This window comes from Neolamprologus multifasciatus, chromosome 10 (genome assembly GCF_963576455.1).
Source record: "Neolamprologus multifasciatus chromosome 10, fNeoMul1.2, whole genome shotgun sequence".
Taxonomy (NCBI): Eukaryota; Metazoa; Chordata; class Actinopteri; order Cichliformes; family Cichlidae; genus Neolamprologus; species Neolamprologus multifasciatus.
This window is the reverse complement of record NC_140448.1, coordinates 31765912-31793740: the sequence shown is the minus strand read 5'-3', so window position 1 is coordinate 31793740 and position 27829 is coordinate 31765912. Positions and strand designations below refer to the sequence as shown.

At 42.2% G+C, this 27829-nt stretch overlaps 2 protein-coding genes across 3 annotated transcripts in view; one reads left to right on the top strand and one right to left on the bottom strand.

The window, feature by feature from the left end:
• st6gal1 (ST6 beta-galactosamide alpha-2,6-sialyltranferase 1) overlaps positions 1 to 23718 on the top strand; it is a 30630-nt gene extending 6912 nt beyond the window's left edge. For both annotated transcript variants that reach the window (XM_085174854.1, XM_085174855.1), the window contains exons 3-9: positions 7368 to 7574; positions 8216 to 8578; positions 8662 to 8926; positions 10765 to 10862; positions 12071 to 12172; positions 14716 to 14890; positions 16931 to 23718. In XM_085174854.1, coding sequence (XP_085030980.1) covers positions 7368 to 7574; positions 8216 to 8578; positions 8662 to 8926; positions 10765 to 10862; positions 12071 to 12172; positions 14716 to 14890; positions 16931 to 17193 — 1473 coding nt within the window. In that variant the 3' untranslated portion in view covers positions 17194 to 23718. The remainder of the gene's footprint in view (positions 1 to 7367; positions 7575 to 8215; positions 8579 to 8661; positions 8927 to 10764; positions 10863 to 12070; positions 12173 to 14715; positions 14891 to 16930) is intronic.
• A 1683-nt stretch (positions 23719 to 25401) lies between these two features.
• Positions 25402 to 27091, bottom strand: LOC146510516 (complement C1q-like protein 3). Its single transcript, XM_085175820.1, has 2 exons — positions 26791 to 27091; positions 25402 to 26729 (listed from the first exon to the last, which is right to left on the bottom strand). Exons 1-2 carry the CDS (start codon positions 26984 to 26986, stop codon positions 26479 to 26481), a joined length of 447 nt encoding a protein of 148 aa, XP_085031946.1. The 5' UTR covers positions 26987 to 27091; the 3' UTR covers positions 25402 to 26478.
• Between the last annotated feature and the right edge of the window lie 738 nt (positions 27092 to 27829).

Below are 27829 nucleotides of genomic sequence, written 5' to 3'. Positions count from 1 at the left end.
ATAAAATCGGTTCGCGGTCATCAAGCACAACCAGAATTCATCCATAAGTCAGGCTGTCGACTTTTGAGAGAATGAAAGGATTCTAGGCTGTGCAGATGGCATTAGCGCGGTTAGCTTGTTAGCGTGGTTAGCTCGTAGATAACTTTATATCGTAACATAGATATAAAGATATAAAGGATGTTGTCACATCTCATATCTCGTATAAAAATATATCGATATTTTTAAAAAACTCGATATATCTCCCTGCCCTAACACAGCCCTGCTTGCCCCAAGACGCCTCCTGCTGGTCATTGGCAGAAAGGTTTTCCTGCGCGTGCATCCTCAACTCGGCTGCTCCACAAATTCCTCCTCCTCACTAGTGATGCGCCGTGTCCGAGGACGTAAGTCAGCTTTTAATAGTCTAACATTTATTACTGAGAAGCACTGTTGCACAAATAATCAGCCAAAGGCAGGTTTTCTTACGTTTTGTCCTAAGTATAGTCACCATTGTGGCTATCTCCTTTTTTTTGTGCTATATTTCTTATTTCTTTTTCTAATAATTTCTCTAACAAACAGAAAGCAGCCTTTCAAACAGAACAAGTTTACTGCACACAGCTGTAGTCCCTCGGGCATCGCCTGCCCCCTGAGATCAGAACAGGAAGAAGTCGTCAACACGAAAATAACATTTAATTTAATAACAATCTCATAATGATGATGATACTGACTTAAAGCCTTAACCCGACACTATCAGAGCACTTTGTGTGCTTTTATTGCTGCATGCTAAGGTCAGTGGAACTGATGTGATGCACATCTGATTGGTTTTTGTTACGTGTGGTCTGACCAGGATGTTGTGATCAGCATTTAGTGCTGCTGAGTCTCAGTCTGCTCGCTGGAGTTATTAGAGGCGCTGAAGAGCTCGTGGTTGGATGTGTTGGAACGTCTGTTCAAAAAAGTAAGATGGTTTTTATCTCTTTACTTAAAATCATCATTTCAGGAGATGTTGTTGGTAGACTTGTACTAATTTTGTGTGTGTGTGTGTATGGAACAGCCGCCGTTTCCTTTGTGAGTATTTATTACACGGCGTGCTGCGGGGAAAAGCCTGTTCTAACGTTTGAGTCTAAGGTTCATTTTTTAGCACCTGGCGGCTCTTTTTTTACTTCTCATCCGTCAATAATCTGCTCTTTCACGTGATTCAGTTTATTGTGAAAAGTCTCAACAGGATCTTGAGCTTTATTGTGAAAGGTTTATGTGGAAATTAAACAAGCGCAACAACGATGGTGTTACCGTCGTTGTTGCGCTTGTCCGTCTGTAGTGTGGTTATATTAAATATAAGAGAAAGAGAATACCATCAAAACATGAAAAAATATTGCCGTAAACAGTTTATTTTGCAACACCACGAAACAAACGAAGCGTAAAATGAAACGATAGACGTTTTTATATCGTCATCCGATATATATCGTTATATCAAACAGCCCCATTTATCGATTTATTTATTAATGATCAAAAAACGACTACACTACACACACCAAACACCTTCACACTCGCTCTCGCTGTCTTGACCACAGCTTTCTCCCCTTCCTGAGTAACAAACTGTGATGTGTTGCCGTGCAGCAGGGTTTAATAGTTTTGCAATTTTCATTAGTTTTTATTTTTATTTAGTTTTGACTTCAGATTTTCAATTTTATATCAGTTTTAATTAGTTTTTACCAATTGTTTGCTAGTTTAGTTTAGTTTTTATTTTTTTTGAAAATCCTTAGTTTCAGTTTAGTTTTGATTAGTTTCAGTTATAGTTTTAGTTGTGTTTGCAATAATTAAGTGTAACAAAATCCCAGTTTCATCATATCAGTCATTCTGCTCATCCTTGGGTATGTTGCTATTCCAGCTACCATACTGCACCCTGGACAGGTCGCCTGTCTGTCGCAGGGCTAACACGCAGAGACAGACAACTCACATTCCCACCTATGGGTTCTTTAAATAAATAAATAAAGGCAGATGAACAACCATTGATACCAGGCAACTATAAAATGTATATCTTGGCCCCAATGAGACTATTAACTCTCGCAGCACCGGGTGTTTGTAATTTTGGTTCAAGTGAATTGATAAACTTTTTGAAGGTAATTGACTCACACAGTTGTGTAGATATCCCCGTCCTGTTGTCTCGGGATGCATCACGCTGCCTTGCCTGGGGTTAGCTTCTGTTTTCTGGGGATGAGGGTTGAGTGTGCTCCCTTACCTTCTCAAGCTAAGCTAGGTTAGCCTTCTTGTGTGAGCTTTTCAAGTGCACTTTAAGGTTTGTGGGATTTTTTTCCCTTTAGAAATGTCCCTCATAATTTGTCTCTTTCCACTACAAGACACTTGCTTTATCCAAAACACAGTCATATTCAAAGTAATCCCAAATTGGACTCTGGCTCCCGACTTTTCCTGACATGATTCTGCGCGTGGACGGAGCAGCAACACAGACGACTCGACTAACGTGCTGCCACCTGCTGGCATAATGAGACACAGCAAGAAAAAAATCTGGAAACTAAACTTCATTTTCACCCTTGACTCTTGTATGACACGCACACATCAATGAAAACTAAACACATTGTTGCTATAAATTCAGTTAATTTTAGTTAGTTTTGTGAACACTCATTATAGTTTTAGTTAGTTTTCCTTTTTTTGTTTTTATTTTTATTTCCGTTAACGAAAATGTTTTTTCACTTCTAGTTTTCGTTAACGATAATAACCTTGCCGTGTAGTTTGTTTGATTGGTTGACACGGTGCAGGCGGCCTGCTCTGCTGTAAACGAATGACGTATCAGTGGCGGGACTATGACGCAGGATTTGGGATTATTCACTGACTAACTCTGGAATGAATCCTGGATTTTCTGCGCTGCCTGTCGGGTTTATTTTATTAGAGGAGACGCCGTAAACTCAAAGTACAAATGTCTTTCAGATTTATTACTCAGTTAAATGTTCGAGTTATAAACGGATCTGAGTCTCTTTGTTCACTCAGGACACCGAACAAACAAAGAGCCGCACACTCAGTAAACACAGACTCGACTCATCCTCACTTTCCAGGTGCTCCAACATACGCCAACATAAGGCTGTTTTATTATGAAGAACCAACTGCAGCACTTAATAACACCGACCACCTCCCCTCTCTGTCAGGAGCATCTCCTAGATCTCCCACATTATAGGAAACTTAATTAATGCGGTCCAGTTTATTCGGGCTCATCCAACAGGATGGATTTAAATTAGTTTGCAGTTTAATTAGGTAACAAATGTTCATTAGATAAACCTCAGAACTTCATTAACACCAATTTATATCAAAATCTCTATTAAATCAAGATCAACATTCAGGACTCATCATAACTGCACTGGTACGTGAGCGAGGTTGGACCGTGCAGGCTCCACCTCACCCACCTCTGTGGTATGATGATGAGTTAGACGTGTGTAATTATCTTCCTTTGGTGTGAAGACAGATGGTGCTGAGAACATAACAAACACCTGCTAAGTAATCATTTTATATGTAAAGCACCTTTTACATGTATGGATGTGTCAGTGGTAGAATACTTTATACTTCTTGAATATTTCCACAACCCTCTATTTATAATCACATACTGTGTATGCTGCCATGTACAGTGGGGCAAAAAAGTATTTAGTCAGCCACCGATTGTGCAAGTTCCCCCACTTAAAATGATGACAGAGGTCAGTAATTTGCACCAGAGGTACACTTCAACTGTGAGAGACAGAATGTGAAAAAAAAATCCATGAATTCACATGGTAGGATTTGTAAAGAATTTATTCGTAAATCAGGGTGGAAAATAAGTATTTGGTCAATAACAAAAATACAACTCAATACTTTACTTTCATTACAAACGTGTGTTAAATTTGATTTAGTGATAGTCGAGTGTGTTTATGCTTGTCTGTGTGGAGAGGATTGTTGGAATAGTGATGATGATGTCCGCTATCACTGTCAGTTGTCAGTAAACACTTAATCTGGCTGCTGAATCTTCACGTGACATATTACAAAGTCTGTATTATTAATTCTGTAATTAGGCGCCATTCTTCTTATTTTACGGCGCTTTTGTTCAATCGGGGAACGCTCTCTGTTGAGGAGAAAAGCGTGAATTTGTTTGTATACGGATTATCCATTGTTTAAATGTCCCGGGCCGTCGAAAAGGAGGCAGAGCTGTTGAGAAATGCTAGGAGCTAACTGGGCGCTAACCGTATCATTCAAATATACTGAATGTCGCAATGTTGGCAAAGAGAGGAAGTGACGTAAGATTTGCGCATGCGGGGTACGGATCGGGTTTCCGGTACGGATTGGGTAGTGACAGTGGCAGCTAGTTAGTTTTAATATTACTCTTATTATTCTTTCTGGGTCACAAAATAAACGTTTAACATATTTTCAGGCGAGAATGTAGCTGTGTAAACCTCAAATATCTGCTCAGTTTATCAAGACACCACATATTTTCAAAAGCGCTCCGACGTTTTCGGAGACGTCTGTTACCCACTAGCTCGATAGCTAGCCGGGGGCTAGGCTCACTAGAGCCGTGAGAACACCGGACTCCCGGCAAATCGTTTTCAAACCCACCGCCGTCTTTCGCTACTCAGGTTAAACATGATATATAAGTCACTTAGATAACTTAAAAATGTTGTTTGGCTTTTTTTTCAGTATTTTATTTGTTCCTGAGTAAATCGGTTTGGCTGAGATTAAAGTTATAGTTTTTACACAGCTGAATAAATGTCAAGAAGACAGCTGATTATCAGAAGTGTGAGATGCTCGAGAATATACTCTGGTGTCCTGTTATATTTTAGATAGCAAGGAGTTTATTAAACTTCACCGAAACAATCTGCAAATTTCATTAAAATTTAATAAACTATCATCTTGTCTTTATTTTTAGTTAGCACATACCTTAAACACTTAAAGCTGTAAGCTAATGATAGTTATATAAGAGCAGATGCTGCTGGTGCAATAAGCTGTATGTCCAATGGATGCACATCTGACTAGTCGACTACAGTGTTGCCAACTCCTCAGTAAGGAAAATCGCTATTGGTTGTCCTAAAAGTCGCTAGAAGTCGCTAAATGAAGTCATCGCCTAATTTGCATAATTGGTCATGCTAATATGCTGTTGGAGAGAGAAATAACATCGTGGAAGAGAACGTCACCACAACCTTCGGTGTCCATCACTTCCAAAGTATAGCATTTTGAAATCTGATGGTTCCTCTTTGATGCGTGCATCACTTCCTCATGTTTGTCTCTGCGGTGTGAGCTGGTAGCCGGGCTGACAAACGGTGGGTTGGTTTATCGAGTTGATAACCTGCTTCGTGTGATTGCAGATGTTAGCATAAGAGGAGCTGTGCTGAGCTGACAGTCGGGGTTTTATGAGGCACAACAGTCTCCTTTTACGAGGCTAAATCGCCGTGGTAACTGACACTGAACACATCACCTGGTCAGGAGCTGGTGATGTGCAGAGCGAAGAACCAAGAGGAAACTGTGGATCGCAGCGTGACTGAAGCATGCATGGAATAATTTGGTGATTTAGTAGATGTGTGAATGTTTTTATAGTCTGATCGGCTGGAAACTCAGAGCACGCCAAGAAAACCTGATCAATCAAATTAATTTCACTTTGATCTGCGACAAGCTGAAGTGATTTCCACGTCTTCTTTCTCAGGCTGTGGCACAGTTACAAGACTTACCTTCAGGACTTTGTTTCTTTCACCATCCTTTTTGTTTTTTTGGTATCTGGATTTAGCACCTCGTGCTTTGGTTGATTTTTATGTTCATCCAGTTTGTTTCTTTATTAATTAATTATTATCTTTATTTTCTTTATTAAAAACCTTTATTGGGTTTTTTAGCCATATGTTTTGTTCCACGTTTTTATTTGTAGCTCTGTTTTTGTGTGTTGCGTTTTTCTGCCAGTTTAAACTCGTGAGTCGCTCCCGAGACCAGAATTTGATCCGCCGTCGTCCAGTTATGAGTCCGTGTCGTCTTCCACTCAGCTGATGAGCTCAGGCAGTTTTAAACTTTTAAACTTCTGTTTAACCAACACTTCTGTGCAAAGATGGTTTACGACACCAACTGTCTGCCATCTATAATCCAGCTTTTAGTTCCCTCCCCAGACGCCTGAACACTAGAGGTGGGAATCACCAAACATCCCACGATACGATATTATTGCAATTTTTTAAAATATTTTGCGATATTCAGATTCTGTACATAAAGGTAAACTTTATCAATATTCATTTTCTCTAATATCAAAGTCTCACACTCAGTCTTTCTCTCATTTCAGTTTGATTGTTGACAAACTGAACGGTTTGTATTACAGTCTAGTCCAACTTAACTGAATCAACCATCTGGTACAATTATAGCTATTCTGAACTATGCAGTTTATGAAAACTATGCAGCCCCTTCAGCAACTGAAGAATTTGAAAGTAAATTAAAACAAAATATAATTTTACATTAAATCAAAAAGTTTTAAACTTAATTAAAATAAAACATGTCTTAAATTAAAATAAGTAAACTGTCATGTTTATTGCTGCCAAAAACAAGTTAAACACATTTGGACAGTGAAGGAATGTCAGGATTCTTGCTCAGAAAAAGGATCAACATGCTCTGAAGTCAGAGCACAAAAACCTTTTTGTAACAAAATATCGATTTCTGCTGTCCCTGTATCGATACATTATTAGAAACAAAATATCACCATGCTACACAGTATCCATTTTTCCCCCAGCCCTACTGAACGCCCACTCACATCCTGGGCCATCTGACCTCAGGAAATCACATGATAAGGTGGGGCCAAGTTTCACAAAGAGCTCACCCGAAACTCTGGCTGATTGTGACCCACACTCGTTGTCACACCTCGGCTCATGTGATTAGGTAGAGGATCATCAGGGGGTCCTTTGTCCCTCTTTGGGGGGAAACTCCCACTAGGTTTATATCTGGGACTCTCCACCATTTGACCTTAGAACTGAAGAAGCTTCTCGGATGAAGGTGAAACGTCTTCAAGCAAAGTCCAGACGCTTTTCTTTGCGAGCTCCTTAGACTGCGATGACCTGGATGACTGAGAACCTTCAGACATATTTGTGAAATTAGTTTTCTTGTCTCAGGTGACAGAAAAGCATCAGCTACAGTCAGCTGTGAAGCAGAGATGAACTGAACAGTCACGAAACACATCACCTTGATATTGTCTTAATTTCATGTGTGAAATTTCTTAAACAGCACTGACGGAGCCGTCACAGGAAGCTGGTCTCTGAGCTCGCTGAATTCTCCCGATACTGAATATGAAATGTGCCGCACCCTCACCCCGTCTCTTATAAGCTGACCCACTCCTTCAAAGTAAAACACAGATGAGACGCAGCGGCTCTGACGTGTGACACAAACCTTTCATTCTGTCTCTGCAGATCCCCGGGGCAGCGATGGACAGAGTCAGCCTGCTGTGGCGTCTGAGGCGGCGGGCTCGCCGCGGCGTGCTCTGCATGACCTTCTTCTGCATCTCCATGGCTCTGCTCTACGCCATCTGTGCTGAAAACAGCGTGCCCGTCACCGACGCCATCTTTGGCGTCCGGGCACGAACCCGCGCGCAGCCTCATGCACACAACGTCATCAAGGTGGGAAAAGTTTAACCACATTGAATAGTTTCTGTTCAACCCACAGCAACACTACAGACAGGAAACAACGTTTTAAATTCAGGTGAAAAATGAAGAAAACAAACATGCACTGTGCAAAAGTCTTGAGCCACACCTTTTAAAATGTTGTTGCTGCACATAAGAACAACTTTTATTAGCAGACTGTCACAAAAACACATCATTTGTTCTCATTTCTTTGGTTAAATATCGAAAAGTCTGAAAGGCAAAACTATGTTCGCACCAACGAGATGATTCCCAAAGAGCACAGAGTGCAGCGAGTCCTTAAAAAATCTGAGAAACCTCAGCGAGTGGAGCCCAGAAGGAGACGCAGCAGACCTCAAAACAACTACAGCTGAACAGTATCGTGCTCTGCTGTTCCCTGAACCAATCAGAAATGGCCTCAAGGCCAAAACCAGAGTTTAGTGGTCCAGCTTTCGTTCTCTCCATCGTCATATTTAGGTGTAGCAGCTGCGCTCCAGCGACAGGAAGCTACAGGCTCGATGTCTGAGCTGGTGTCATGCACCACCTGCGAGTCTGCACCACTTCCTGAAGGAGGAAGAAACGAACAGACTTGAGTTATTTTTGCTGAACCACAATAATGTTGATGCTGCTGCTTCCCACAGGTGCTGCGAGGCGGAGCCAAGCCCATGTACACGGACCCTCAGAAGCTGCCGGGCGTCATCCCGGGTGACCCTCGCCGTCCGATCCCCGTCCTGTCCTCGTCCAACCACAGCCACGAAGCCAGGGATTCGTCGTCGAAGCGGAAACAGCGGGAGCCCCCGGGGTTTTTCAGCCGGCTGCTGCCGCGCCCCTTCACGCGAGCGCTGGAGACCCTGTTCGGGGGCCGGCGGAAGGGCGAGCTGAGCGGCAGAGGCAGCGACGCCGAGTTCTTCGGGCCTAACGGGCTTTTGGGAGAGGTGTGGGACGACGAGATGTCCAGCAGCATGCTGGGGACCAGGATGAAGAAGGTGGTGCAGAACTACCAGGTGAGTCGTGGACCAGTGACGCGGCGTCTACAAGTTACACGTCCAGATTTATAGACGCGCTCGTCTCTCCATGTTTCTGTCAGGCGATGAACAAATACGGAGTCGAGCTGTCGGGCCCCGGCGGCGTCTCTGGCACGCCGAAGCTGAGCGGTCCCGAGCTTCTCTGCCAACTGAAGGACAAAGTAGAGGTCGCGACTTTGACCCCTGACCTCCAGCCCTTCTCCTTGCTGCCCTGGGCCACCCAGCTGCCTCCGCAGCAGCTGACCTCTGACCTCGGACCCTACAAGAGCTGTGCCGTGGTGTCCTCGGCGGGGTCGCTGCGCTACTCTGGGCTGGGCAAAGAGATCGGTGAGACATTTACAGTTTTGTCTGAAAGCTTAAACCCTGACTGTGATTCTTACAGCAAAACCACTCACTGAGTTTGCAAAGCTAAAAGCACAAACACTGTTTGCACTCAGTTTGCCATTTTGTAACACACACTTTGCAAACCTGTAGCTACAATCCACTGCACAGCACAACTGTAAACACAACTCACTGCTTTACACTCAATTCCCAAATGATCAACACACTCCTAACAAAACTTTACACGTTTACGGACATTATTTACACTATTTTGCCAACTGTCTGGCACACTGTCACATGTGAAAACCTTTTTAGATCATTAGTTCACTTTGCAATCAGCCCAAGCTCTATAATACAGGTCAGCTCTGTGTGTGGAGAACAATGGAGGGAGCAGGAAGAGTGAGAAGTAGAGGAGGCCGAGGACGTGGAGGTGAAGTAGTCGGAGGAAGAGGACGACAAGGACAAGGAGGAACAAGAGGAGGATGTGGGGGGGAGAGGACGAGGAGGGGGGAGAGGAAGGGTAAGAAGAGTAAGAAATAGAATTGCTGATGACATCAGAGCTACAATAGTGGACCATGTAATCAAGCGTGGAGTGACCCTGAGGGAAGCTGGCCGACGGGTTCAGCCTAACTCGAGCTGCTACACTGTAGCATCATAAGGACGTTTAGAAATGAGAATCAGTGAGTACAGTGAGTACTGTAACTTTGCACTAAGATCTGTAGCACTGCTGTATGCTAATGAGAAACACAACAACACCATAGATGTAAAAATACTGAAATTGTTACTTTACAGAGTTGCTAGACGAGCAGATGCTGGGGCAGAGGAAGCCTGTTCACTGCAGACCAAGAAACACATATAGTCAACATGGCGATTGCAAATAATCCTATACTTGGAAATAAACACTTGTGTTTGTTTTGATGTGTGTGAATAAACACCAGTAGTTTGGATCCCTCTATGTTTCCAGATCTATGACAGAAGGATGAGCTCAAACTGACATGGCCTACTTGAGCAAAAGCCAGATGTGTTTTTATTCATACCATCAGTGTGTAGTTGGTGCATTGTGTGCTTATTAATATGATGGCTTGTGTTAACTGTTGGATACAAGTTGCAAAGCCCCCCCCCTCTGCAGCACACTGTCCCTGAACCACAGAGGAAGAACGTGTTGAGCTGTTTTCTGCAGACGTCTGGTGGCTCCAGAGTTCCTCACACAGCAGGTCTTTAAACACAGTTTGCTTGGCGCTCTGACTGAAGTGTGAGCCGCGTGCAGCGCCTGTATAACCAACTGCCGTGCCGGTGGGTGGAGGTTTCTCTGTTCTTGGAGGATGATGTGCTGGCTGTTGGCCATAAAAGGGTGGAGTGTCCCCTCCAAAGGCCCCTCGAGGCCCCGGGGCAGTGTGGGAACATCTCGCTGTTGCCTCAGAGGAGGCAGGAAGAGGAATGTCTGCTGCCCACACGGCCCGGACGAGCTGCAGAAAACGGGTGAATGGACAGACTGTCCAACTGAGACCAAGCTCCACCCCTGTGGGACAAACGAGTCAGCTGCTCTTTTCTTTTTCTGCTGTTTGTGTCCGAAAACGTGGAGGAGGCACAAAGTGTGAAAACAGGCTGAAAAGAAGCACAAGTGACCTCAGCCTGCTTTAAATTCACCAGAGTTCCTGCTGAAGTCAGCTCTTTATGTAATAACTGACTTTATCATCATCTTTAAAAATACCCTGTTGAATTAAGAGTGTGTGTGTGTGTGTGTGTGTGTGTGTGTGTTCTTGGTTCATGAACAGAAAACGCGTCACTTCAGCGAATCACAAACTTTCACTTCTTCTTAACCAAATTAGTTTCTCGTTTTTCAGACGCACATGAAGCCGTGCTGCGCTTCAACGCTGCGCCCACCACCAGCTACGAGAAGGACGTCGGGTCCAAAACCACCATCCGCCTCATCAACTCACAGGTAGGCGCAGAAACAGCTGAGCTGAGAGAAAGTGCTTCACTGCAAACGAAACAAACGCGGTGATAAGACGAGAATCCAAAGATCATCTGCGCTTTGACTTTTACACGATAATTTTCTCTGTCACACTTATTAGCTTATGTTCTTCTGATTGGTTGCTCCTCATAAGCAAAATATTTAAACAGTAGATCTGATTGGGATCTCCCCCTCTGTGACATCACAGAGATCCAAGAGGAGAAAAACTGTGTGAAACGAAGCTGTAGTGGCAAACCAAACAAGCCGCTGCTGCACTGAGAGACTATTTCGTACGCAGGCAAAAGAAGTCCACTGTCCAAAGTTGTAAGTTGTGTTTTTATGGTTTATTTTATCCAGTTTGGCAATAACAAGATCCATTTTTTGTTACTTCCTGCTGCTGCTCTGGTAAAAAACCACAGGCCCACCCCAGTGCATGCTGGTCCTACACCAGTCTCTTTATTTATAGAAAGAAAAATGGCCCTACAGCTCTTCCTGACGAATTTAACAAAGTAACATCAAACAAACTTTGAAACAAAATATTAACCGACAAATAAACTTGTAAATAAACCCCAAAATATAAGTAAACTAACAACAAACTTTAACTTCAAAATAAGAACAAATAAGAACAAATAAGAACAAATAAGAACAAATAGCTCCAACAGCGTTTAGTCTGATTTCGGCCTCATTGTTAGAAACCTGGGTGTCTAATATGTGACAGAAATAATGTGAATTGTTTTTATTTATTTTTTAATAACGTTTTCCTTACCTCACGTGCAGCTTTGTTATTTAAATCACTTTGTTTAGTGTGTGTGAGCGTTCGGCTCTCCTCCACAGTTTGGAGTAAAGTGGAGTTTGTAACGACGCTGCAGGCGATGGTCGCGCTGAAGAGGTCGAACTCGGAGTTTGCAGATGGGCTGTGGGCGTTTCAGTGCAGAGGAGCTGCCTGTGGCTGTTTTTAGATGCTCTTATGTGAGAACAGCTCGCTGTGAGGATCTGCAGAATACAGCGTCATCATCAAAGTCAAAACTCGACTTAGTGGATTAATAAGTAGAACCAGAGAATTTAGCTGCTCTGTTTTCACAGCTTTTCATTTTTAAAGAGTCATTAAATTTTATTTATTAAAGCTTGTGAGCCGCGGCTCGCTAAGCGACGTGTGTCAGCGTGCTTTTTCTCTGAATCTTTTCCCGCCTTTACAGGTGATGGCGTCCGATGACCACCGCTTCCTGTCCAGTTCTCTGTACAGCTCAGGTGTTCTGGTGGCCTGGGACCCCGCCCCCTTCTCTGCTGATCTCACAAAGGTGATGTGTTTGGATTTAAGCTAGAAGCTCTGTCACAACCAGCGTGCCTTTAATAACTTTTGTTAAATTGTTCAAATTAAATGTAGAATTTTTGTCAAATAAGAGATTTATTCAAGTTTTCCTCCCACAGCTCCGTCGGCTGCACATATTCATGCATACGCTTGTATTAATCAGTTTGTGGTTTCTTTGGACATTTGTGGATTTTAGACTAACATAGACGAGCACAGGTAAACATGACGGTGTCTCTGACTGCAAGAATTTTGTTTGGAAAATGTCACGTTTGTGCAAAAACAGTAAACATAAACATAAAGCACGCAGCTTACTTTGCTGTGCACACAGTCGATACCTGCATCTGTATTTGAGTCTAATAGGCCACGCCCCTAATAAATCAAATTTAAAGCTTTATGACGGGAAGATTCGCTCCAGGGCAAAGCCAAACATTTTACCACGAGTCTGTGGGGACTGGCTCACTGCTGGGACCTCTAGTGGACACTTGAGGGACTGCAGGTTGTGGCTCTTGCACACCGGCTTCTTTTCAGAATCAGAATCGTGTTTATTGGCCAAGTATATGTGCAGACACATGCAAGGAATTTGGTTCTGGTAGATGGAGGCTCTCAAGCACAGCAATGTAAATCACACACACACACACATGTCTATATATACATGACACATGCTTACACAAAGCTGTGTAAACCAACTATAAATAACTAATCTAAACTTGTATACATAGAATACAGAAATGAGGTGGAATGAATACTAGGGATGCACCAATACCGATACCGATACTGGTATCGGGTATCGGGGCCGATACTGTAAAATGTGTGTGTACTCATACTCGTAAAAGTTAACCGATACCATGAACCGATACTAACTTATTTCATTAGTCAGAGGGTGGCTTGTCATTTCTGTTGTAGTTTTTTAGATTGGCCACTAGGGGGACATCCCGCGCTAAACAGGCACAGGGTTAGACGAGTGAGACTGGCAGCTCCAGATAAAAAAGAGAAACTGGAGGCTGCTGTAGCTAGGCTAAACAAAATGTCAGCAGTGTGGAACAGCCAACTTTAACTCAGGTTTTGGAAAAGCGATGAAAAGTGTCAAGAGAAAATCCACGGGCAGTTAAAATAACAGAGGCTCGACTCATTTTATCGCTCTGGATGACCAGCCAATGCCGGCCGTGGAAAACATAGGATTGCACCGTCTTCTCAGCATACTCGAGCTGTGATATGAAATATAATAAATAAACAGAAGTGTTTATTTATTATTCTGAAAGCTCGAGACAGTGCTAATAGTTCAGTGATATTTTGTTAAATTACAATGTGGAGACTCTGCAATAATTTAACAGAAGTGCTTATTTTTCACTTGAAATTTTTTTGTGGTCATTTTTATTAAGATTTTATTTTTTATCGGCAGAGAATAAAATAAAACCTGTCTTCCAATTCATTGTATTTGTGTGTGTGTGTGTGTGTGTGGTAGAAGTATCGGTTTTTGTACTCTGTATCGGCAAGTACTCAGATCCAAGTATCGGTATCGTATCAGTTTGAAAAAATTGGTATCGTTGCATCCCTAATGAATACTACAGAATATACATAAGGTGCAGTTGCAGTGTGAGCAGTGTGACAGGTTGAGGGGAAAGAAACTGTTCCTGTGTCGGGTGGTTCTGGTCTGCAGGCTTTTCTCAGGAGTTTAAAGGTTGACATGATGAAATGTTCCCCTCGTGGAGCCGTTCTGACTCTGCACTGCAGGGAAACTGAACGAGTCGTCAGTAAATCCAGTTACCAGCAGGAACAACTGCTGGTTTTCCAGCTTCAGAAGCCGTTTGATGCATAATTCATGTGTTTATCCTGAGAGGACGCGTCTACCACTGCAGAGGATTTCTTCTGCTCTTTGTTTTTATTCTTGGACTCCACTCGAGTAACCTGGCACGATTAAAACCCAGTGGACAAAAGACGTCATTTATCTTGTGCCGGTCCTTTATGCAGCCCAGTTGGTCTGCTCTCAATGCATCTTGTCTGCTGTCCCTTTAAATGGAAGCTGCATAAAGGACAACTCTGACATTTAGGCCTCAGTCCAGCAGTGGTACTGAAAGATTTGCACATGAAGGACACCCCAAACAGCGGGGGGGCCCTTCTTTTCCTCTCCGAAGCCGCCCCCCCCCCTACATTATCTCTGCAGCCTTTATGTGGTAGAAAAGTCATGATCCCAGTGAGATTCTCAGGGTCGGAGCTTTTAAAGTTTCTGCTTTATTTCAGCTGCTGTTTTCAGTATTTTTGTGATGTTTGTATTTCTGGAGTTTATTGGTTCCTCTCACGTCTTTGTTCCCGTTTTCAGTCATGGTCGCTCACTTTTCTAAAACATCCTTCGGTCACTAACTGGTTAACATCCTGTTTCTGCAGCCTGCACAGAGCGTCTCCCTGATGACTCAGCCACTTATTCAAAGGAAATCAGTGAAACAAAGACTGAAGCAGCAGGATTGGTGCTGAGACTGAAAGTATTTGAGGTGTCAGTTAAAACTCATACCTGTATGCCCCCCCTCCCCCCCGCAGTGGTTCAACAGGACTGATTACCCCATCTTCGCCCAGTACCAGAGGTACAGGAGGCTCCACCCTCTGCAGCCCTTCTACATCCTGCATCCTCGCTTTGAGTGGCAGATCTGGCAGCGAATACAGGACAACATGGCCGAGCCGATCCAGAAGAACCCGCCCTCCTCCGGCATGCTCGGTATGGTTTTCTCTCACTTCCTGTCTATGCTACAAACTGCCTTCATAACACACGCTAATGTTAACATCCTGTGTGCGTTTACATATCAGAAGTTTGTGTCTGCGACCTGATTGGCTGCATCGATGGTGTGTTGTTCGTTTTCTGTAAATGTTGAGTCTCCTGGTCCAATCACGATCTCCTGAAAGAACGTTTGTGTGACAGCTGCTTATTGGTCCAGGCCGATCCGCTGATCGATGAGGCGTTCGTCCGCCTCACTCCTTCGTTTGATCTCTCTGCACCGCCCGTCTCAGCCTTCAGCTTCACCTCAGAGTCTCTCTGCAGGAGCGATAATGAGGCGTCCAGCGATGTGACATCGCCGCCGTGCACTGTGGGCGGAGAACAGCGAGCATAATAACACAGAACGAAGAAAGACTGAAATCTGCTTCAGGAAACGTTGCCCTCTTTATGACGCTGTCTGTACCACCTTTAGGAGTCAGTCCGGCAACATGCATTTGAAACGCGAGCAAGTCCAGGTACTTTTCTTGCAAAAGGATATTTATTGAAACTTTTCATTTACATGGCAAGACTCGGTCAAAAAACTGTTGCTTCCAGCTTATCCGACTCCCCAACTACGTAATTACAGTGTGCCGGGAGCCCAAAATACTAAAAAGTGCATTAGAACGTCGCACTTCTATATTCTATACCTTTAACAAAACAGTATTTTGAAAATTGAAAATTTTGAAATTAACTAGAAATTATATTCTTAACATCAAACATGTATATTTCTCCTCTAATCATTTTACCAGTACCAATAAAATGAACCTTTAATTGGCTCTTACACTGTCGTTAGAGCTTCATGTGACGAACCGACACCTTTGTTTTTTCCTGCCTTCTTTTTTTGGTTCTTTTAATTTATAGAAACGACTCCGCAGGAAAAACATTTAGTTTGATTTTAGGGGTGAAATGTCCCTTTAAGGTTGAACACATATATACAAACTCCTCTGTTTCTTCTGTCAGTTGTCTTCCTGTTTTATTTTGAAAGTCTGCTCCTCGTGGTGTTTTGAGTGAGTTCAGCTGTACCTGCCGGGAGTCTTTTTACTCCTCGCCCTTCCCCTCAGTCTCAGTTTGTTTCCTGTGTTTGGTTTCTTTGTAGCCGATCACGACTCTTGATTTTCATATTTAATAATAATAGTAATAATGGATTGGATTTATATAGCGCTTTACAATTCCACTATTCATTCACTCTCACATTCACACACTGGTGGAGGCAGCTACAGTTGTAGCCACAGCTGCCCTGCAGACTGACAGAAGCGAGGCTGCCATATCGCGCCATCGGCCCCTCTGGCCAACACCAGTGGGCGGTAGGTGAAGTGTCTTGCCCAAGGACACAACGACCAGGACAGAGAGCCCGGGGATCGAACCGGCGACCTTCCGCTTCCACGGTCGCCCCATTTCTCTCTCTCCTCCAACGTCTTCCGTTCATGTCACGAGTTTCACGAATGCAGGATCTGATTTGTAACTGGAGCTCCGCCTCCTTCGGTGTCTGATATTAGAGCCTCAGTTCATTATAAACATCTCTCCTCCAGGATCATCAGACAGGAAGTAGATCTGTTGCACAGAGGTGATCATATGTAATGAGAAGGTTGTTTCTGCTGTGGTTGTGCAGCATGTGTGCGGGCCGTGGAGGACGTGGACATGTTGGCAGACCTACAGTGCGTAGGTAGCTGTGCTGTAGTTACACAACTGAGGACAAAGCTGTGGGCTGGATGAAGAACACATGAAGGCTTCATGTTTGTAGATGTTGCTCCAGCGCTGGGCCACGTGGGAGAAATGATATCTTCATATATTTAGTCTGAAAGACGTCTTTGTTTCCAGTATTTCAAATGAAATCATTTTCACTCAGTTGGGAATATTCTGTCAGGTTTCACGTCCTCCTGTGACCTTCTGTGGTTCTTCGATTTGATTTGATTGATATAAGCACAACAGTTGGTGATCAGAGGAAGCACCAAACTGTCTGAAAATCTCTGCAAAGTGTCCTCATACCCTCTGCTTCCTGTCCAGGCACCGTCCTGATGATGTCGCTGTGCGAGGTGGTGCACGTGTACGAGTTCCTGCCGTCCCGGAGGAAGACGGAGCTCTGCCATTACTACCAGCGTTTCTACGACGCCGCCTGCACGCTGGGCGCCTACCACCCGCTGCTGTACGAGAAGAACCTGGTTAAGCGCATGAACCAGGGCACCGACCGCGACATCTACACCAACGGACGCGTCACGCTGCCCGGCTTCAGGAAGCTGAACTGCAGCCAGTCTGCAGGAGACCGCTGACTGCATCGACACACAAATCTGAGTCCTGCATGAAGATGAGCCGACGCATGCAAACCTCATCCTCACTACCGAACCACGAAGAGCGCTCTATAGATATTTCATGCTGTTAACACACACACTGGAGTCCGGTCAGCTCATACATGTGCTGCTGTACACACACCTGTGAGGTCATTGACGCGTGTTCCTGAGTCTAAATCATCATCACTCGATGCTTCTTAGTCGCCCAAATTTTGATGCTCATGTTGACCTTAAAGGATAATTCTGGTGGTTTTCAAGCAATCTCAGTGATTGCCTTTAACTCAGGGGTGGGAACTCCAGGCCTCAGGGGCCGGCGTCCTGGGCCAACACACCTGAATCAAGTCATTAGCAGGCCTCTGGAGAACTTCAAGACATGATGAGGTCATTTAACCACTTAGATCAGCTGTGTTGGATCAAGGACACAATAGGCTGTGTCCCAAAACGTCGGCTGCATCCTTCGAAGGACCCAGCCTTCGCGGTCTACGTGGGCCGGGCCAGAAGTGCGAGGCTGTGAAATGTGACGGTCTAGCCTTCAGATTTGCGTCACCGCTGTCTCGGTGGAGTTTAATAAACTCGGCCGTCTGCTCCTTGCTATCTAAAATATAACAGGACACTGGCGTAAATTCTCGACCGTCTCACACTTTTAATCAGTTTTCTGTTTAACGTTTATTCAGCTGTGTGAAAATCCCGGAGGAAACCACCTGATGGATTAATGAAGTTTTATTTAATCTAATAATCTAATAACTGATAATAAATAACAATAATAACCGATTTACTCCGGAACAAATAAAACACCGAAAAAGGGTAAAAGAAATTACATTTTTAAGTTATCCGAGTGACTTGTATATCATGTTTAACCTGAGTAGCGAAAGAGCGGGGGTCTGAAAACAATGAAGCCGGGAGTCCGCTGCTCTCGCCGGCTGGAGTGACCATTGAACCCCCCGGCTTGCTATCGAGCTGGTGGGTAACAGACGTCTCCGAAAACATCAGCACACTTTTGCAAATATGCAATCTCTTGATAAACTAAGCAGATATTTGATGTTTACACAGCTACTTTCTCGCCTGAAAATATGTTAAAAGTTTATTTTGTGACCCAGAAAGATTAATAAGACTAATTTTAAAACTCAGTAGCGGCCGCCATTATTGGCAGCTGAAATTTGGCTGGGCCGCGCTATGAATTCTGGGATATGGTGGGCCACGAAGGACCCATCCTTCCATTTCGGGGAAATGAAGGTCGCATTTGAAGGAGTCAACGAATTGGGACAGCCTTCGTCGCCTGGCTGTGACGTAATCGGCCTTCAAATGCGGCCTCCGAAGGATGCAGCCGACGTTTTGGGACACAGCAATAACCTGCAGGACACCGGCCCTCGAGGCCTGGAGTTCCCCACCCCTGCTATAACTATCACAATAAAGCTCGTACGAGGTGGAGAGAGTACAAGTAGAGTGAGTGACAGACCACCAAAAATGTCCTCTGATCAAAAAGTGCATATTAATATTTCCCAGGACAGATTCCCTAACATCCAGCATGTTTTGGGGGTTCCAAAATCATTTCTTCCTGAAGTTAAAAAGCAAATAAAATCCAAAATTGAGCAAACTGGGTCATAAATCAGTCGTGCGCAGGTCCAGCGACACAGTCTCTGCTTGTTGGTGGATGTGTGTTTGTGTTCAGGCAGTAGGAGGCCGCTGTGTGACTACATACATGATGCTTACACACCGCACTGAACCTGTTCATTGAAGAAAATACTGCCTGCAGATGAGTTTACTTCTAACCCAAAAGGTCACTTCGTAGGTTTTTTACACACTTTGTGAGTCCTGCCATTTCCAGTAATCTTTTTGTAATCCTCACGTAGTGTAAATATTAGGAAAGTATTATAGGAGGAGGGTCTTTACTGTGATATCAGCATTTGATTTTTCTCTAACGTAAAAGCCCCGCTCTGTTTATATGGACATGCTAATGGATATTTTATTTGCAGTATTTGTTTCTTCAGTCCATGACACACTGAGCATGTGGCAACAAAATGACACAAAATCCAAACTTATACAGGGGGGGCCATTTATATGGATACACCGTAACAACATGGGAATGGTTGGTGATATTAAAGTCTGTCTGTGGCACATTAGTATATGTGAGGGGGCAAACTCCTCAAGATGGGTGGTGACCATGGTGGCCATTTAGAAGTCGGCCATCTTGGATACAACTTCTGTTTTTTCAATAGGAAGAGGGTCATGTGACACATCAGACTTATTGGTAATGTCACAAGAAAAACAATGGTGTGCTTGGTTTCAACGTAACTTTATTCTTTCATGAGTTATTTACAAGTTTCTGACCACTTATAAAATGTGTTCAATGTGCTGCCCATTGTGTTGGATTGTCAATGCAACCCTCTTCTCCCACTCTTCACACACTGATAGCAACACCAAAAGTTGTATCCAAGATGGCCGACTTCTAAATGGCCACCATGGTCACCGCCCATCTTGAGGAGTTTGCCCCTCACATATACTAATGTGCCACAAACAGGACTTTAATATCACCAACCATTCCCATTTTATTACGGTGTATCCATATAAATGGCCCACCCTGTAGTTTAACAGTGTCTGTAACGTGTTGTGGAAAAAATGCACTGTGAACCAAATGAAGTCGACATGTAGCCACGATGAGCTGGTCCTGATGCTTCTAAACAGGAAATGGAAACTTCTCAGGAGAAGACAACAGCAGGGCGAATATGATGGCCTGATCCAGGACTTTATCACGACCATGGATATTTCAGGATGTCGGTGGGGCAGTTTGAGCTCTTGTTGGCAGAGTGTGGACCTCATCTCAGGGTGCAGAGTAGTGATGGGATTTCCGGCTCTTTTTAGAGATCCGGCTCTTTCGGCTCGGATCACTAAAAAGAGCCGGCTCTTTCGGCTCCGAACCGGCTCTTCAGGTTGTTTTGTTGCTTTAATTATTTAATCATTAACAATAATATAAAATTATGCAGAAAAGGAATTACTAATGTTAAAAAAAGTGGTTTTATTTATATATGGCCCCTAGAGACAAAGCACGTACAAACTCTAAAGCATATACAAACTCCAAAAAGCACGTACAAACTCCAAAACACATTTCTAGCGTTTACTGAACTTCCAAAACAGAGCTACCCAGATCACTTAAATTACACAATTGAAAGCATGTGTGTATTGTTTGTGTATTTATAGACAAGCACTCATATTTATTCAAATAATAAAAAAATAAAAAAAAAGTTCATTTACCTGTTAGTACCACACACCAAATCCGGTTGTTGATACTTCCTGGCTTGTGTAGCCACTAGGTAACAAAAGCTCAGCATCCTGGAGCACTTCTGTTGTCTTTTGTACGTGATTCTGAGTTTGTACGTGATTCTGAGTTTGTACGTGCCTCTGAGTTTGTACGTGTTTTGGAGTTTTTACGTGTTTTGGAGTTTTTACGTGTTTTGGAGTTTGTACATGCTGTGTCTCTAAGGGCCACCATAAATATACTTTATTTATTCAGTCCACATAAAATGTAATAAATAAATCATATAATACAAAAAACAACTATTTACATTTTAAATTTTTAACTATTTAAAATTTCAGCTTTTTCCTTTTAAACAAATCTAACGTGAAACAACACAAAACACTGCAAACCACAACACAATTAAATATAAATTAAAATATTAAAACAAAAAGAAGATCCACATTCTCTGTCATATGGGCCTGCATGATTTCTGAATCCTTTATCATCTGCAACTGAAAATAGTGGATGATTACTATACCTTTCTAATGTGACGTTGTTGTCCCTCGCTCTCTTTCTCTCTGGCTCTGTTCCTGTGCTACTGCAAGTGTAACTAACGCCCCTCCTCCCTCTGCCCAGCGTAAAGTACAGGCCACGCGTGCGGAGTTTAGCGGGAAAAAAGGGCGAGAGAGAGGGTGAGAGAAAAAAAAAAAAAAAAAACAAAAACCTCACGGCTCCCAATAAGGAGCCGGCTCGCGTCGTTCACTTCAAAGAGCCGGCTCTAAGAGCCATTTCGTTCGCGAACGACCCATCACTAGTGCAGAGAAATCATTTAACAGAGCTGATTGTCCCGGAGCAGCATGTAGCTGTGCGTCTGATGTAAAACAGTATTATTTCACTATTTGTGTATTCAGTAACAGTGCACGCTTTGAGCTACAAACGCTTGATGCCAAAAGCAGAGTTCTGATTGGTCTGATCAGCTGATTTTAATCGTAAAAATTGAGCATGGCTCGAAAAAGTAAATGTCCAAATTAATCCAGTGGAATCATTCGCTCTGTGTTATCGAAGAGTAGGTGAGTCTGGCAGTTTCCACCAAAACAGTTAGTTAGTGTGACTGAGCCTAAACTTACACCGCTGCTTCGCTGGTGTAAAACTGCATTTTCTAACAAAGCCTAGAAAAGAGTTTCACATAAAGTACACGTATTGTTGCTGTTTGCAGACAAACAACCAGCAAACTAGCAACAAACTGAAAAACTGATATTTACGTCTTCTATAAAAAACGGTTTTTGCTAATGGTACCACCGCAAATCAGAATTGATTCAGAATTATGTGAGGCTTTAGGTTTTTTAGCTAATCTTGAAAATATAAAGTGCAGGTATAGCTAAGGTAGAAGATTACAAATATTACTTTCATGTAGTTTACACACAAGCAGTTTCTACCACAACTTATTAGCAAGCAGCTAACACTACTAGCATAAAAGACAAGGGGTAGGTAGCGCTGTGTCTTTCTAGAATTATCAAAAATGTTAATTAGTTTGTTTTGATTCGTTATTTTATATATAAGGTGAGCTTTCTCACTTGAGGACATTTAAGGGCAATTTCATTTAATTTGCACTTCAATGTAACATTTTTAAAAATTCACTAAATGTCCAAAACGTCTTCAAGTCTTTAAGCTAATTTAAGCAATTTTAATGCAATATTGAGTGTTTTATTTAACAAAAAAAATTGCGTTATAAGAGTTTTATGATCCGTATAATGCTCCTTGTGTCATTTGCACTAATTATTGCCTGCTGGTTTGTATTTATACTGGGTTTTGTGCAGAAAATATTTGCTTAAATGATTTTAACTTATGTAAACCGAGTTTTTCTCACTAGCTTTAAGGCTACTGGAGAGTCTGCTGAGTGGTCATTTAGCTTAGTGAGTTATCTTACCTATGAACTGATTTCAATTTCTTCTTTACTTTTCTTTACCGTAACATCTGTATGAATGCTCCGTTCTCAGTGCTATCACAGTAAAGATCAGCCTCGGGAGGATTTTTGACTTAATCTCTTAATACAGATGAATGTTTAAAACCAGTTTTCCCTAAACTAGTGTTGTAACAACGAGAAAATATCAACAAAATAAATCTCTGAAAAAATAGAGAAAATATCCGCATGGCGCTAACGCAGCTCCTTATTTTCAATGCTAACTACATGCTAACATGCTATTCGCTAGCTTCATATTTTCGTTCTTTGATTCTCGCTACAGTAGCTATGCATGGTTCACAATCTTTATGCAGACACCCCCCCCCCCAACAGCCTACTCTTGTCTGATTGGTCAGGTGGGGTGCAGGTATTCAAACAAATACATATATATCACATAAAATACAGAAAAGCTAATAGATCCCCTTGAAATATACGACTAGCTGGGCTAGTTAGCATTTATCAGGACGAAGTTAACCGATGGTGATTTTTCCTCTGTTATAATCAGATGTAGCTCAAATTTTATGTAGTATTTCATATACTACGATGTTATATTGTATATGTGAATACATGAAACATGCAAAAGTGGGGAAATCAGCTGTAGCAAACTTAATCTCACCAGCTAGCTTTAATTAGCCACGATGCAGACACTAGAGATTTTTAGATGCTGTTGTTTTTATTTTTTCACATAAAACACACTTCTCTGCTGTAACAAGTACAAGTTTAGTAACGTGTAATAAGTGCTTTTTAACTATGATACATGCTAACACAGCTAATTTAATCCTGAAGCAGAACGACTCGGAGCTCAAGCAAAGTCGTCAAGAACAGAAATGACTCTGCTGTTGTGTTCTGGTCACTTCAGTTTCATGGTTACCAAGCATTGTTTAGTCATGAGTCACACACTTGAATAATTGATGTCATTGCATTTCAGAGCAAAGCTATGAGAACATTTCCTCCCTATGCAGTCTCGTCTCTGTGGACATTCATGTGAAGCCTTTTGATATTCTGTTATTTCAGCTTACAGATGCACTTTTTCCTCTGCTTTGCCTTCATCCTCTTCTGTTTCTGAGAGGATTGGTTAAATGTTGTGAACTTAGATTTAATTTCTTTATTTTTTTCTTTGCCGTCTCGTAACTTAATATCAGACTAAAAATGTGCAGAGTTCTAGAAGCATGCAGCTGATCTGTCTTTGAGATGATTTGATTTGTTTGATCCTTTTCTGTGATATTTTCTAATGCTCAGCTCTACCTTCTGTTTGAAATATTTTTTTTAATTAATTGTAAAAAATAAATAAATATGATAATCTGTAAATTCCAAATGTATTTATTACTTGTTCCTAAAAGATGCACAAGTCTGATTGTTGGCTGACATTTTGTAGACTTGTGAGTGAAATCTGGCTTTGACTCCGGTTCCACAGAGATTTGTACTCGAGCTGCTTTCCACAGTCCCAAGAAGTGCAGGTGAGTGTGATGGGTCATTCTAGCTGTGAACGTGAGTGTGAATGGTCTCTCTGTTAGCTCTGCATGTTCAGGTTTACCCCACCTTTAGAGCACATTGTCACTGGTAGAGTTCAGTACGTAATCTACGTTCACTATAATAATTAATAAGTGCAGTTATTTTCATATCAAAGAAAAAAGTGAACATGTAGATGTTGGGTGCCAGCACACAAAAGTATATCAAATTTAACCTCAGTGGCCCCAGGGCAGCTGTGGCTACAATGTAGCTGCCATCACCAGTGTGTGAATGTGTGAATAACTGAATGTAGTGTAAAGTGCTTTGGGGTCCTTAGGGACTGAGTAAAGCGCTATACAAATGCAGGCCATTTACCATTTTAATGCTTACAGCGGTATTTTTTATGTTTGTTTTGCTTTGGTTAATTATAATGTTATAACCACCGATGTGCTTAAAGTCTTTAAATGTAATACCCTCTCTAGCCACAGGGTGTCGCTGTCTGGTGGCAAATGTGGTTTGTTTATGAAGTGCAATGAATCCAAATGATCAAACAGTGACCGTGTTGCATATGGTCTGGTGTTGTGGTTAATCTCAGTATTGCAGTAGTATGTCATTTTGATGCCTTAGAAATTCAGTAAGAATTTACTTTTCTAATATAAGTGTCTTTCATAAAAGATAAATGTTTTACAGACAAATGAACAGGAGCAGCATATCAGACAGGAGTTGGGCTTTTTTTAAAAGTTCAATTGGGTTTTAATGAAAAGAAAACAAGAACCAGTTATGGAAAAGCGGAAAATGTATGATTCTGTTTTTCTAACAGTGGATACCTGAAACTATCACATAGGATTCAGGTACACACAGGACAACACAGGGTGATACAGACACACAATTCAAAATCACCAATTAAATTTAACATGCATGGAAGAAGCCGGAGAAAAACACATTTTATACTAGGGATCTTGTATAGGCAGAACTTTGTGCCATCAGAAACTGAATTGGAACAAGTTAAATTGGAATTTGAATTGCTCAGATTGAATCTGAATTGTAACTTTAGCCTAAAATTAGCCTAATTTGAAATTCAATGTATTGGTTTGTAAATGTTCATCACTAAATTGAACATTTAGCATATTTTGAAAATGAATTCATTTGCTTTGAAACTGTATTTTATCCTTTAAAAATGTAGCTCTCAAATAATTTGTTTCAATTTTTAGTTTCAGTCTACTCTGCGCGCCTTAACATATGCTACCCCGGTGAGGAAACTCCTGTGTAGCGCCAAAACAAGTCAACCAAATGGATGAATCAAGCAGCAATTTACATTTCTCAAGATGTCTTGGGCATTTACCGAATATACAGTGGGATGCAAAAGTTTGGGCAACCTTGTTAATAGTCATCATTTTCCTGTATAAATCGTTGGTTGTGACAATAAAAAAGTTAAATATATCATGTAGGAGACGCACAGTGATATTTGAGAAGTGAAATGAACTTTATTGGATTCACAGAAAGTGTGAAATAATTGTTTAAACAAAATCAGGCAGGTGCATAAATTTGGGCACCACAAAAAAAGAAATGAAATCAATATTTAGTAGATCCGCCTTTTGCAGAAATTACAGCCTCTAAACGCTTCCTGTCGGTTCCAGTGAGAGTCTGGATTGTGGTTGAAGGTATTTTGGATCATTCATCTTTACAAAACATCTCTAGTTCATTCAGGTTTGATGGCTTCCGAGCATGAACAAGCTCAGAACATAATCAGCTCATGACCAGTTATGTGTTCAGCAGACATTACCGTAGTAATTTAGCCAGTTTCAGCTCGACGTAGCTAAACCGCTAATCTCACTTCATAGGTCACCCCTCAGGTGTCACTTTACCTGTGATAGTAACTCCCAGCATGTGTAGGTTTGATCTCTGCTGCATGTATGAAACACACATAAAGAAATCCACAGCGTGAGTTCAATGATGCTTTTATTTTGAAACTAAAGAATTGAAAGAAATGAATGTGAGTAAGTTTACAGTCAGTTATCTGTGTCTGGATTCAGATGAAAAATAAGGAAACATTCCTCCACAGCACTGACACACATTTTTATATCAACCTAAATCAGCTGTTTACATGTTTATCATGACAGTCAGATTAAGTTTAACATCTGTTAAGAGTTTAAGAAAAACACCTGCATGATTATCAAAGAAGAGAAAAAAGAGGAACTGTTGGATTTTGCTCAACTTAACAGGAAAGACTCCAGTTAAAAGCAAACATGTGGGCCAGCAGTCACCAAAATAACAGACTGACCAACACAGGACAGTGGAGCCAATAACAAATGATGCAGTTTACCAACTTATAGAAAATAGTCATGACCCAATGGAGGAGCAGCACTTTGTGAAGAGCCGACTCAAAGAAAGGACAAAGAGAAGAGAATCACTGAGCATTTAACTGGATTTATTTGAATCAAAGATAACAAGAAGAAGTAAATTATCTGAGTCAGTAGAAACAAATAAACACAAAACTAGAACCCAACCAGAAAGAGAGAGAGAGAGAAACTGATTATGGCAAATGATTTACTTCCTGTTTAACTAATGGCTAAGCTCCGCCCACACAGGTTAGGCCAAACAGGAAGTGTTGGAGCTGTCACACCTCTCACATGGTGAAGATCAGATGACCGCTGAAGGTGTTATGATGATTCTGACTGTCAAATATCCTTGCACCAGCCAATATACGTACAAACACCTGATCTCCAACCTCTAGGAGCAGTGAGGCTCCATTAGAGGCGCTCACTGTACCAGATGTTGGATTTTCATATACAACATAAATTTGCTCCTCATTCCTCAACAAGAAAGCACCTGCAACAATGTTTCCATGACCAAGTATGTGGCAGTCAAAGTGGTAGGCTGTGGGACATTTGTTTTTGTTAAATGGAAAATCAGCTGTTAGAACATCTGGAACATCAGCCTGACATCAACATAGCTGAGAAGTGACATTCAGTGTTATTACCTGTGTGTTTGTTGTAGGCATTTCCAATGTTTGTGACAACATGTTTGAAGATCAGAGTAGTCTGAGTGTTAAAGGGTCCAGTATCTCCTTCACCTTGATCCAGCAGAGAGGCTGAGAAAGCCACCTGTTTGACTGAGAGAGAGAGAAATGTCATTTTAAACTTCCTGTTTTAGAGTTAGACTCTTCCCAAAAAAGTGACCATGACAAAAACTTTACAGCTGAAAGCGTTTCACTGTCACAGAAGAAATCAAACTCTGGATAATCCACATACTGTGTCAGCAGGTGATTAGTTTGAAGCTTTGCTCTCAGATATCATGTGGAAGAAATAAAAACTATTGTTGGTACTAAAGATTTTCAAACACAGTAGCGCCACCTTGTGAACAGATTTATAGCACTGATATATGTTGATCCTCCAGAGTTTGTTGGCTTCTGTCTGAAGATGGCGCTACAGCACAAATACAGCTTCAGATGTTCACAGAAATTGATTTGTACGGAGCCCCGCAGGGGACATGGGAGAAAAAAAAAATTAAGACGGACTTTTGCGAGATCTCGCAAAACAAACTCGGGATCTCGCACAACTTTTCCGAGATCTCGCAAAACAAACTCAGGATCTTGCAAAACGTTTGCGAGATCTCGCAAAAGTTTTAGCCGCATTCTTCGGCCTTCGACCTCCCGTTAGCTCGAAGCTAACGGAAAGTCGAGACCTACTACAGCCGGGTGGAACACCGCTTTCCCGGCACATCGTGCCTCGACCTTCGAGCTTCGAGCCGGCGTCCGAAGAATGCGGCTAAAATATTTAGGAGTTGAGTTTGATTCCATAAAAAGTGACAAAAACATTAGTGTCCGTTGTGCGTGGGAAGAAAACTTCTTTTTACAGCGAAAAAACCCCTAAACTTCCGAGCAAGCCCCGAGTAGCTACGACGTAATGGGAAACTCACAGAGAAACTCGCGGATTCTTCCACTGACAGCTGCACACCTGCACCAGGGTAACCCTCCG

Bases quoted from the DNA above. Each gene is read 5' to 3' on its own strand.
- LOC146510516 (XM_085175820.1), bottom strand. From the start codon at position 26,986: ATGACATTTCTCTCTCTCTCAGTCAAACAGGTGGCTTTCTCAGCCTCT. The intron at 26,730-26,790 runs GCTGATGTTCCA...AATGTCCCACAG, and splicing joins CTCAGCTATGTTGATGTCAG to CCTACCACTTTGACTGCCAC.